General features: G+C 47.2%; 1 protein-coding gene across 1 annotated transcript in view; it reads left to right on the top strand.

The window, feature by feature from the left end:
* The first annotated feature begins 276 nt into the window (after positions 1 to 276).
* tmem163b (transmembrane protein 163b) overlaps positions 277 to 13,192 on the top strand; it is a 45,492-nt gene continuing 32,576 nt past the window's right edge. The window contains exons 1-2 of the mRNA XM_067395946.1: positions 277 to 914; positions 7,474 to 7,593. Coding sequence (XP_067252047.1) covers positions 722 to 914; positions 7,474 to 7,593 — 313 coding nt within the window. The 5' untranslated portion in view covers positions 277 to 721. The remainder of the gene's footprint in view (positions 915 to 7,473; positions 7,594 to 13,192) is intronic.

Here is a 13,192-nt window from a genome sequence, read left to right as displayed (position 1 = left end):
TGGTTTAGTGTTTAGTAAACTGCAGTAATGACTTTTTCACACAAGATGTCGCTAATGCACTACTACTGAATTGATTTGATTTGTAATTACTTTCGATTTGAAATACACACATCTATCTATCTATCTATCTATCTATCTATCTATCTATCTATCTATCTATCTATCTATCTATCTATCTATCTATCTATCTATCTATCTATCTATCTATCTATCTATCTATCTATCTATCTATCTATCTATCTTTTGCCAAATTAAAATCCATCCCGAATTTTTTTTTTTTTTTAAGTTTGATGAACACTTAAAATTGAAAAATAATGCCAACATTAACTATCCTTTTTCCTTTTTTTCATTTATTTTCTTTCTATGTGTGCCTTCAGATGTATTCAAATAAGTGGTTTCTGAATGAGCTGAAGTGTGAAGTGAGACGTGTTTGTTTAATATGAACACATATGTTAGGTCACACGTCACCAGAGCTCCCAGATGGATTCTCCATATTTATTTAATAATAATAGTGTTGAATTATTTTGAAGAGCAACCTTTGTTTGTAAAGTGTACGAGGTGCTTCACACGTGTGTGTTTTTAATTAGAGTGTGTGTGCGTGCGCGCGCGCTCGCGTGAGTGATGCGCTGAGGCTCTCCAGCAGTGCGCATCTCCTCCGTTCGCGTCCAGGTGTCACATTCTTCGGATGCTTCTGACCATTTGAACCCGGGACCGAATCATCATGACGGACCATTCCTCTGCTGCTGACCCCACTGCTGGTCCTGTAGACCCCGGTCCAGGTCCTGCTCCTGCTTCTGTCTCTGATCCAGCGGTAGTTGATCCAGCATCGATTCCCTCAAACGGACACCATTCGAACCAAGCAGATACTTTCAACATGGAGCAGCAGATGAAAATAGGAGAGCCGGAAGACAACGGTACGAGTCCTGGTTTAAAAAGCATACTTTGAATAGAGTTTATTTGCATTGAAAAATACATATAGGCTAAAGCGGAGCACGGGGCAAGTTGTCACACGTTTACTCCAGTGAACAATGATCAGGGTGGGTTTATTTTTGAAAGTCAGCTTCTGTATTGACACAATTATTAAAGTCTTGGCTACAAAATTATATTAAATAAAGCATGTTCCACAACATATTACATTTCTTTTTCAATGGCTAAAATATTTTACATTATTAAAAGACAAAAATATTTTATTACAGAATTTTTAAAAATGAAAAAAAAAAAAAAAACACAAACTATTGTTTTGCATAAAGTGTAATTAATTCATTGGTGAAGTTACAACATATTAATCGCGTGTGACAACTTGCCCCGACCATATTCTGTGAACACAGATTCCCTTTCGATACTTCACTCGTACTGCGTATGGGGAAAGGTCTCCCTTTTTCCCCGCTGCTGAAGCCTTTTTCAATAACGCAGTGTAACTGCACCGTCATTGGTTCACTCATAGACAAGTTGTTGAACCAATGGCGGCGCGGCATAGCTGCGCGGCCTATGGCGACAAAGCGCGCGAATATTCCCGCCGAAATGGGCGGGGTATAGGGCTATATAAGCAGGCGTTTCGCCATAGGATTTCAGTGTTTTCTCCTTCAGCGACGACATCTACTTCTCTTCGCTGATCTCCGCCTGAAGCCGAAGAAGCTCGCCGCCTTCTGCTCTCGCCGCCGTCTGAAGAGGCTCCCGCAGCGGACTCGCCTGGACTCGCCGGTGGAAGAAAGCGCCGGCGCCCTCGCGGACTGCAGCTTCTAGCGCCGTCGCCGAGCCGCCGCCTCCCGCTTCCCGCTTCCGGCCGCTTCCTGTGCGTCCCCTGCCGCCATCCGGCGCGCCGCCTGAGAGCTTCATCCGCGGCTTAAACGCCGCTCTAAAAGAGCGATTTCCAGCGGTTTTCACCGCTTTAAGAGCTTCCGCGGCCCTCGCCGCTCTAAAAGAGCCACCCAATTGCCGTTTTCACGGCAGCGGCGTCTCACGATGCCCCGCCACTCATGTGGTACTTGCAGGGCCCCCTGCACGACGACGATGGACACAGCGAGTGTGTCGCTTGCCTGGGCAAGCCCCACGCAGACGGCGCGCTCGCTGGAGACTCATGCCCGCACTGCGAGTGTATGAGTCTCGCTTCCCTGCGCTCGCGGGTCGCCTTCTTCACTGAGGGCGATCTCGCCGCTCGCGCCCTCCCGTCTCCTTCCTCCCGCGGTCCGGCGAGGAAAAGACAGCGGGGTAGAGCGACTCAGCGCCAGGAGTTGAGCGAGCTCACGCCGGCCCAGCCCCCGCGTGCCTCGCCCTCTCCTCCCAGGGAACTCTCTCCAGTTCTGTTCTCTCGCCCTGAGCAGCGTCCCTCCGCAGAAGCGAGTGACCTCGTCTCATTCGGGGGAACAGACGACGAACAAGACGACTCCATGTCTCTTGCGGCTTCCGAAGCGGAAGGATGGGCTGGCGAGCCGGAAGACCCCGCTCCACCGCCTCCCTTGGAACCCATCGAGCATGGCCAGGGCATGGATGCCGAGCTCTTCCGCATCCTGTCTAGAGCCGTTGAAGAGCTGGACCTCGAGTGGGCCCCTCCAGAGGAGCCGTCTCGCAGCCGCCTGGACGAATGGTTTCTGCCAGGCCGCCGCCAAGCACCTCGCCAGCGTTCAGCGCCCTTCTTTCCTGAGGTCCACGAAGAGCTGACGAAGTCCTGCGCTCCTTACTCTGCCCGCCTCCACACTACGCACCGCTCCGCCCTCACCGCCGTCGACGGCGCCGAGGAGAAGGGATACGAGCGCTTGCCACCCCTAGATGAAGCGGTGGCTGCTCACCTCTGTCCTCCCGCGGCTGTGGGTTGGAAGACGAAGAGGGCCCTTCCTTCCAAGCCCTGTCGGACCACCTCTACTCTGGCTGGACGGGCTTACACCTCGGCGGGCCAAGCTGCCTCTGCGCTCCACACCATGGCCATATTTCAAGCATTCCAGGCCAAACTCCTCCGCTCTCTGGATGAGTCTGGAATCGACGCGCCAGCCTTCAAAGATCTCCGCAGCGCCACGGATCTTGCCCTGCGAGCTACGAAGGCTACGGCCCAGGCCATCGGTCGTTCCATGGCCAGCCTGGTCGTGTTGGAGCGCCACCTGTGGCTCAACCTAACGGAGATCAAAGACCTAGACAAGACGGCCTTCTTAGACGCCCCGGTCTCGCCTTCTGGTCTCTTCGGGCCTGCAGTGGATGGCTTCACTGAGCGCTTTACTGCCGCGCAGAAATCGTCTCAGGCTATGAGGCATTTCTTGCCTAAGCGCTCCAGCTCCGCTTCTGCGTCTAGCCGCCCCAGGACTGCGCCGGCTCAGCAGAACAAACCAGCCCCACCTGCAACACAGGCAGCGCCGCCCAGGAGCATCGCCAGCGCTCGCGCGCCTGCGAAGCGCCCTCCCTTCCCGAGGCGCCAGGGACCCCGGCCCAGGATTGTGCTGGACCCGGTGCCTCCGAAGTCGTCCTGATTCGTCGGACAGGAAGAGGATGGGGGACCGTCCCGTTACGACCGGACCACCCCAAAAGCTCCCACGGGTAATTTCCCCTCCGCCTCGTTTATTTCCGGGCGTGGGAAACATACTCCAAGTGACAGCTGGGCCCACACCTGTTGCGCCCACTCCAAACGCCGTTTTCACGGCGGACAAATTTTTACCTCATCACAAAAGAGCAAATTTCCTCTTCCACCCCTCGCGGTGTACGACCCTCTCAACGGCGGTCTGTCACCCAACATTATTCAACCCCTAGCCACTCGGGCCGAGGCCTGGCAGGCCATCCCCGATGTGTCAGAATGGGTCATGGGGATCGTAAACCAGGGCTACTCGCTCCAGTTTGCACGACGGCCCCCCGCTTCGCCGGGGTGCTTCAAACATCGGTCAATCCGGACGACGCTCATGTCCTCCGGGCCGAAGTCATGTCGTTGCTGGAAAAAGGAGCTGTGGAAATGGTTCCTCCGTCAGAGAGCGAGACAGGCTTTTACAGCCGCTACTTTCTGGTCCCCAAAAAGGATGGCGGTCTCAGACCCATCCTAGACCTCAGGCTTTTGAATCACTCCCTCATGAGACGGAAGTTCAAAATGCTGACGCTGAAGCAGATCCTCGCGCACATTTGCCCCGAGGACTGGTTCTGCTCGCTGGACCTGAAGGATGCGTATTTTCACATCCAGATAGCCCCCCGTCACAGACGATTCTTGAGATTCGCATACGAAGGGGTGGCATACCAATATACGGTCCTGCCCTTCGGGCTGTCTCTGGCTCCCCGCACTTTCACCAAGTGCATGGACGCGGCGCTTTCCCCTCTGAGACAGATGGGAATCCGGGTTCTGAATTACCTCGACGACTGGCTCATCTTAGCCCGTTCGCGAGACGAGCTGGAACGCCACAGATCCGTGCTCCTCAGCCATCTACAATGCCTGGGTCTCAGGGTCAACTTAGCCAAGAGCTCGCTATGCCCCACTCAACGAATTTCGTTTCTGGGAGCAGTTTTCGACTCGGTCCGTATGACGGCAGTAGTCTCGCCAGAGCGCGCCCTGGCAATTCAGCAGCTCACGGCATCTGTCACGAACAAAGCCTATCTCCCTCTGAAGTTTTTCCAGAGGCTGCTAGGGCTGATGGCTTCCGCCTCCCCGGTGCTGCAGCTAGGCCTTCTTCGGATGCGGCCTCTTCAGTACTGGTTGAAGTTCCGGGTTCCTCCCAGCGCATGGCGGCACGGCCGCCTATGTCTCAAGGTCAATCGGGCCTGTCTTCTAGCCCTGAAACCTTGGATGGATCCAGTATGGTTCCAACGCGGAGTCCCCTTACAGGCGGTCTCACGGAGGACGGTGCTCTCAACAGACGCCTCCAACTTGGGCTGGGGCGCTGTGTGCGAGGGCAGACCGGCCTTCGGCTCGTGGAGCCACGAGGAAAGCCATCTACACATCAACTGTCTAGAGATGCTAGCAGTGATGAAAGCCCTTCAGTTCTTTCAGGCTTACTTGACGGGACGTCATGTTCTAGTTCGGTCAGACAGTATGACGGTGGTGTCATACCTGAACCACCAAGGCGGTCTTTCGTCCAGCCGCTTATGCGCTCTGGCGAAACGACTGCTGGAATGGGCTCTTCCGAGGCTTCAGTCGCTCAGAGCGACTCATGTTCCTGGCAGGAACAATCTGGGTGCGGACATGTTGTCACGGAGCAACATCCCCTCCGACGAGTGGATGCTCCACCCCCAAGTGGTCCTCACGATCTGGGACTTCTTCGGGAAGGCAGAGGTAGACCTCTTCGCCTCAGAAGACAACTCTCATTGCCCAACATTTTTCTCGAAGGAAGTAGATGCTCTGGCCCACACATGGCCCAGCACGCTCCTTTATGCTTTCCCTCCGATCGCACTGATCCCCCAGGTCATCAGGCGTATCAGAGAAGACCAGCACAGAGTCCTTCTGGTGGCCCCGCTCTGGAGGAACCAGGTTTGGTCCTCAGAGCTATTCAGGCTCTCTAAGAGCCCCGTGGCCGATTCCCCTGAGACGGGACCTCCTCTCTCAGGCAAACAGAACAATCTGGCACCCACAGCCGCAGCTCTGGGCTCTGCACCTCTGGTCCCTCGATGGGAGCCGACTAGCCTCCCCGAGGACGTCCTAAATACCATTTCTCAGGCTAGAGCCCCATCTACGAGGCGCCTCTACGACCAGAAGTGGTCAGTCTTTGTTGATTGGTGTTCAACACGCAACATAGACCCTGTGGAGAGTGACGTATCTTCCATACTGTCTTTCCTCCAAGAACGCTTGGAAATGGGGCGCTCCCCTTCCACGCTTAAGGTTTACGTAGCAGCCATTGCAGCGTTCCACGCTCCTATTGCTGGCCAATCGGTGGGACGAAACGGGCTCGTGATCCGTTTTTTGAGAGGTGCTAGGCGTTTGAATCCTCCTCGCCCTCTCACTATTCCCTCCTGGGACCTCTCGTTGGTCCTCAGGGCCTTGAAAGGAGCCCCATTTGAACCAATGGGTTCAGCCGACCTCAGGCCCCTAACACTAAAAACCGCTCTGCTACTAGCACTAGCATCGGTAAAGCGTGTTGGCGATTTGCAGGCCCTCTCTGTGAACCCTGCATGCCTCGAATTCGGGCCTGGTGACTCTAAGGTCGTTCTGAAACCTAGGCATGGCTACGTCCCTAAAGTGCTCTCAACTCCGTTTAGAGCTCAGGGTCATCTCGCTCTCTGCTCTTCCTCCCTCGGCGGACGAACCAGAGCTGCAGCTACTCTGCCCAGTCAGGGCATTGAGGACCTACATAGACCGATCACAGTCTTTCAGACTGTCGGATCAGCTCTTTGTTTGTTTTGGCGGCCGCACCAAAGGGTCTCCGGTCTCGAAACAACGCATTTCCCGTTGGATAGTGGATGCTATTAACCTGTGCTACTCCTCACTGGGCACTAATTGCCCCATAGGAGTCAGGGCCCACTCCACTAGAGGAATGGCTTCCTCGTGGGCTTGGTCCAACGGAGTTTCCATCCAAGACATCTGTGAGGCGGCCGGCTGGTCTTCGCCGTCCACCTTTGTCAGGTTCTATCACCTCGATGTCCCGACCTTACAAGCTCGGGTCCTGTCGGTGTGATTAGCGGCTTCCAACAGGTCCCGCTTCACGCCACCATAGGAAGTATCTTCCTTCAGTGTAACCATGGGTTCGGTTAGGCTTTGCCTCCGCTTGTCCTTTGCCCCCTCTGGGTGGCCAAATGCAAGCTATATCGTTCCCAGCCGTGGCACGGCGTGGTTGAATTCGTTCCCATACGCAGTACGAGTGAAGTATCGAAAGGAACGTGCTCGGTTACTAACGTAACCTCGGTTCCCTGAGATACGGAACGAGTACTGCGTCACTTGCCGTGCCACGAGGCTGCGGCTCAGGGTCGTCGCTTCAGTCGATTGACACTGAAATCCTATGGCGAAACGCCTGCTTATATAGCCCTATACCCCGCCCATTTCGGCGGGAATATTCGCGCGCTTTGTCGCCATAGGCCGCGCAGCTATGCCGCGCCGCCATTGGTTCAACAACTTGTCTATGAGTGAACCAATGACGGTGCAGTTACACTGCGTTATTGAAAAAGGCTTCAGCAGCGGGGAAAAAGGGAGACCTTTCCCCATACGCAGTACTCGTTCCGTATCTCAGGGAACCGAGGTTACGTTAGTAACCGAGTACGTTCATTCATTTACTGGTATATATAGCTGATTATTTTCTGAATTAATTCTTCTGTGATTTTATTGTGCTCACTTGTCAAATTTACAGTTAGGAGAACAAAATTCACAAAAAAATATCCTAATTTAAGATATTTTCGAACAATGGATGCTTTAAAGTCTTCATGAACCGGAAATTGCGGTCGACTTTTGAACCTGTGACAAGTCTGTTTCATAAACTTTATGGACTTATTTGAGAATAAATGGCATTAAAGTTCTCTGAGACACATGTAGGATGTTTAGATGTGAGGAAATATGACGTAATCTAACCGAGCGCTGTCCCTCAGCAGGTCTTCTGGAGAGCAGTATGCGTCTGAAACCCCACGAGGCTCAGAGTTACAGAAAAAAGGCATTATGGGTATCGTGGGTCTCCATTGTGGTGACGATGATCTTAGCCATCGCTGCGTTCAGTGAGTATCCGGCCCCTGGTCTCTAGAGCATCACGGATCCCTTGATGATACATACCATATATCCTGTTTTCAAGATGAGCTCTTCATTCTTTTGGGACTTTGTGATGCAGTTTTGAAGGACGACTTCAGAGTAGTTTCTGTAGCGGTTTGATTATTATTATTATTTTCTATCTTATTTTCTATCTATCTATCTATCTATCTATCTATCTATCTATCTATCTATCTATCTATCTATCTATCTATATAAAACATTTATTTATTTATTTTATTATTTCCGGGTTACACAGAGCCATCTAACCCACAGCTGTGTTGTTTGCTTCAGTGCCACAAGCTTGATACACAAGATCGGGTTTGACTAGTTTCTTTATGCTTGTTCTACAAGATTACTCTGGTAATCGTCACTGAAAGAAGTTGAACAGGATAAACACAGACAGACAGAACAGTGACAAAAAATATTTATAGCACACTTTATTCTCAGCTACAAATACAGAATATTCTCAGAGGTACAAAACTGTGAGACTGTAAAAATAGTCATGGAAACATGATTTTTCTTGTTTTTTTTTTTTTCTTGGATTTTTCTTTTCAAAAGAGTTTAATACACTTTAGAGGCCTTTTTATGTTCTCAACAGCATACTGGCGTACTATCCTTATTTCTGTAGTATATAGTATACTGTGAATTTTCAGTATGCATGGAATACTTACAGTTGCCATTTTCTGGAATACTGTATCATAAATTACATTGCACTTAACTTGAGCTTCCATTTCCAAAATGATCTGAGAGACGTTTTAGGTTGTAATCGGCATTATACACAAATGCTTTTGATAGAGCTTAACTTGAACCTGCAATATTCCCTTAAATCTTTAAGCTGGGATTCTCAAGTTTGGCATTACGCAGACTATTGTTGTTTTCTCAGCAAAAAGTGTGGTTAATCATTGTGTAGGCCGCTTCCAGGCCATGTGGTTTCATTTTGGAGCAGCTGGTTTTAAGCTAACAGAAGCCCTGCACTGGATTTGATGTATGATTTTGAAGGAATGGTTTCTTACTCGGTTCTCCATCCCTCGGGAACTAAATGACTCACCTTACACTTCCAGAGTTGGATGGGGACCCTGGGATTCACGTTGCCAGGCTGTGAAGATCCCGTCACATAGTAACTCCAGAGCAACGACGCCTGAGAGATGCTGTCATTTAAACTCCTCTCTATTAGTAATGGCAACAATTTAGCGGAAATGATTGCAGACAGCTTGTGAGGGAAAATGATTGAGATGAATTAATGTAAGAAAAACAAAATATTTTGATTTATTCTACATTTATTCATGGTGCTTGCTAAGGGCTTTTTGACTTGAGCCATTAAGCAACCACCTAGCAACACCCTAGAAACCAGCCAGAACAGCATAACATCCACATAGCATTAACAGTCACTCAGGCCTTGTTTCCACCTGGTATTAAAATGTGTTTTGATCGATTTGATCACAAGTGGACGAGGGAAACACATGCTCATTTCCACCTGGTATTTTAATCCATCTCTTTTGTTCACTTTCAACAACTTCTGTCCTGATTTCTTCTATGGGCGGGTAAATGTATGGGTTTTTTTCAGATCTTTGGATGTAAAGGACAAAATAAGCTCATGCAATTTACATATGAATGCGCCCGGAGACAATGCAAAAAAATACGAAGAGCGTCAGCTTTAGTTTCTGCTCTGACAGCCGCAGTACCATGCCAAACGCCATGAAGAAATCAGAATGGTGAGAGAACATTGTGTTTCGTACGTTTTTCATCTTGAAACCAAACGGTCTTGGGTCCTATAAAGTGTAAATTCTGTCTGGCTAGTGCACTTTCCATGTTTACATATTAGGTCAGTAGGCGGAGAGAAGGTGGTCTTTAGCGGCATGAGCGTTTCTTCTATGAAAGCAATCCAGTCGAATGCTTTTTCAACTCTGGAAGTGGTCGAAAGTGGACAAGCTCAAAACTTTTCACACCCTGTTTACACCTGTATTTAGCGTCGTCCACTTGTGATCCGATCGACCAAAATGCATTTAATACCAGGTAGAAACAGGGCCTAAAACATTAGCAATAGCATCAACACCCTAGCTCAGGGTTCCTCAAATCCATCCCTGGAGGGCCACTGTCCCGCAGAGTTTAGCTCAAACCCTGATCAAATCACCTACCTGTAGTCTTCTAGTGAATCTGAAGACTTTGATTAGCTTGTTCAAGTGTGTTTGATTAGGGCTGGAACTAAACTCTACAGGGCAGTGGCCCTCCAGGACCGGATTTGAGGAACCCTGCCCTTGCTTCATAGCAGTACAAGCAATTATGGTACGAGCAATTTTGTTTACCAATTTTATTTTGTGATGAGCAGTTGACTTATCCTACATAGTTACAAAATAATTACAGTATTTCACAATTGCTAAAACACATTTCTTGAAACCATCACACATTTTCTCAAAACATCAAACACAAATCCAATCTTCAAACTAATTTCACAAAACCTCTGACTCTTATGGCCAAATCAAACAAAGCTTTCAGATCATACACACATTAAACAATATATAAACACAACAGATCATTCATTAGACACTACATTAAAAAAAATGGAAAACACAACATCCAGAACATGAGGTTACAGAAAAAAAGTATATTGTAACACAGTAAACACATTGTGCCATTACATAAAATGTATAGAAATCACAAGTAATGTGTATTTAAAGTATACTATAAGGTATGTACTGCAAGTACAGTATTATTCAATATTATATAGTATTGAATGTCTGAATATACAGTACTTACATACTGCAAACATACAGCAGTCTAAATGCAAATGACTACAAGGTCAAAGAAAACTCTAAATGAAAAGAATGATACAGTACACACACACACACACACAAAACAAAGTTCAGAGTCAGTGAGAGATTCAGTCTGCTCCAGCATCACATCTTCATGTTGGGTCCGGCCTAACTCAAGTCAAGTCACCTTTATTTCAATTGCAATTTATACTACACAGATAGTCTAGTATAGTCTAGTATAGTATAGTCAAAGCAGCTTGTGATAACAGTTACACGATGATCAGTAATGCAAAGAAGGTTCATTTTGGCTGTACAGCTCTAAAAGAAAATAGTGTCATTGTTCAGCTGAAGTCAGTTCAGTGTTGATTCACTTACATTGTAAAGACCATCAATTATTATGTAAATTAATTATTTTCCTCTATAAAGCAGTTCTGCAGAAAACAGTGATGTCATCATCTAGGCTAGCTTAGTTCAGTTCTCATCCTATAATGTCAGTACTGTCAGATCAATAATATTCTTGCATATTATTGAATATTGTTGAGGACATTTTCCACATCACAGGCAATGTCGTCTCTTGCCAGGCAAAGGGAAAATCCTGTGCCGGATCCAGCCTTGACAGCCTTGTCTCCACACCTCTTGCTCTTTCTCCTCATCATCCTCTTACACATACTCTTCCTCCTCTACTTTTCAGATTGTTTCCATCTATTGTTCCTATATCATCATTCAGCACCTGTCACCTGTGCACTCTGAACTGACCTATATTTTATACAGTTGATTTGATCACTTCATTAGAAATAAGTGTGAATAATTTTAAGTCATTGTGTTTAAAGGATGACAACTGTGTTGTAGTTGTGTTTAACTTTTGCCACATGTATTTACCATTTTGCAACACAGTGCAAAATGTGTTTTAGTGAGTAAGAATGTGTTTAGAGTTTTGCAAAAAGACTGGATGAGATTTGCAAACAGTGTCTTAACTACCTGAAGTTGTTTAAGGTTTTGCCTACAAAGTGACTGATTCGACAAATGGGTTTAGGCCACTGAGCATTGGGTTCAGAGAATGGGGTTTAGTGTTTTAGCAATTGTGAAATACTGTAAAAATACTTCATAGAAAGCCTCACTTCACTCGCCAGCACACTCGCTTCCTGTTCTTCATTCTTCTGCACATTTAACACAGAAAATTGAGAACTCCTATATAAATATTGATATGTGAACACATTGGAAAACAAACTATTTGACTGTTAAACAAAATGTTAAGGCTCTCAAGTGTCTCGCATTGGGCGTGAGACACGCATTTCAATGCGTGCGGGTACACGATCCGTTCCACCTGCACAATCCGTTCTACGCATGCGTAGTAGATTCTTTAGAAAACGCACATGCGCAAATGATAATTCTGTTTTGCGACGACATGCACGATCCATTCTGTGTGTGTGTGAGGGAGAGAGAGAGTGTGTGTGTGAGGGAGAGAGAGAGAGTGTGTGTGTGAGAGAGAGAGGGAGAGAGTGTGTGTGAGAGAGAGAGGGAGAGAGTGTGTGGGAGAGGGAGAGGGAGAGGGAGGGAGAGAGAGATAGTGTGTGTGTGTGTGTGTGTGTGTGTGTGTGTGTGTGTGAGAGAGAGAGAGAATTTTTACTCTTAAATAAAACTTCTGTGCAACCTCCCCCAGTCTCTCGTGAAGCCAATACGGAAGTGACTTAAACTGCGATTCATCAACTGGCCGCTAGGGACAGGCTCCAAAAGAGAGCAGAATCTCATAGAGTCCCATGTTAAATTGGCCAAGTTTATAGCAGAAAAAAACATGTTTACAAGTTGGTTCAAATTGTGGTTTTGGTCTATACTGCGAATTTTGCCCTTCATGACAACTCTGAGGGGGGTGAATTTTTTTATAACTCATCCGTTTAAATTATATTAAGCCTTAAAGTTCTGCATAATTAAGGGCGTGGTCACTTGAGTGACAGGTAGATTGCCGCTGCTGTCTGTGAGCCGTCATGTTACCTCAGCAGCTCATTTCAGCCGCTGAATTTGGCATCTCAGCCGTATTTGTGCTTTTTTCTCGATTATTTTATACAATTATAAAATATGGCTTGCTGCATAATATTCGAGACTGATGTGTGTATCTGTGTGCGTGCATGGGGAAGAGACACAGAACACACGTTGTTGGATCGTGGCATTGGCTGAAAGTTTTTGATGTGAGATTTACTACAATGACAATACCAGGAGGATATACAACTCTGACAGCACTGCTTGGATATTATAACTAAAACTGCTGCACTATTTTGAAAAAATATACTTTGGACATGGGCTCATTTGTTTGTTAGATATGATCATATACAGTTTTACAACATAAACGCTGCTCAGATTGCATCCTTTCTTGAAGAACGATGACAGAGAGTAGATCATTCAAAAGAAATGTGATGCAAACAATGGACAATATATAAATCTTTCATGGACAAAAAGTACAGTTTTTTTGTTTTGCAATGGACACTCATATTTTACCCAAGTGCCACAGATTGGATACTTCTCGCGATCTCTATTTATTATAAAGGTATGAAGTCCCATTTGATTTTCCATGTTGTTATTTGCACACCCAACTCTGGTGTTGGAGCATCTATATCTTTAAAAAAAAAAACACTGTAGATTGACAGTAAACCTTTAGAACTTTCCTTCATTAATATTTTAGATCGTATCTAAGATAGATAGATAGCTCCTTTGCCTGCTAACATGGTCACGTCGAGCTAGGTGGGCGTGGTTTCAGCAACCAGTCACATCAGCTCTAACCACGTCCCACCTCTTTGCCCATTTTCAGTTATCCAGGAGTGACGTT

The sequence above is a fragment of the Chanodichthys erythropterus genome, chromosome 10 (genome assembly GCF_024489055.1).
Source record: "Chanodichthys erythropterus isolate Z2021 chromosome 10, ASM2448905v1, whole genome shotgun sequence".
Lineage (NCBI taxonomy): Eukaryota > Metazoa > Chordata > Actinopteri > Cypriniformes > Xenocyprididae > Chanodichthys > Chanodichthys erythropterus.
The sequence above is the reverse complement of the archived record's forward strand: the minus strand, read 5'-3'. Positions and strand labels throughout refer to the sequence as shown.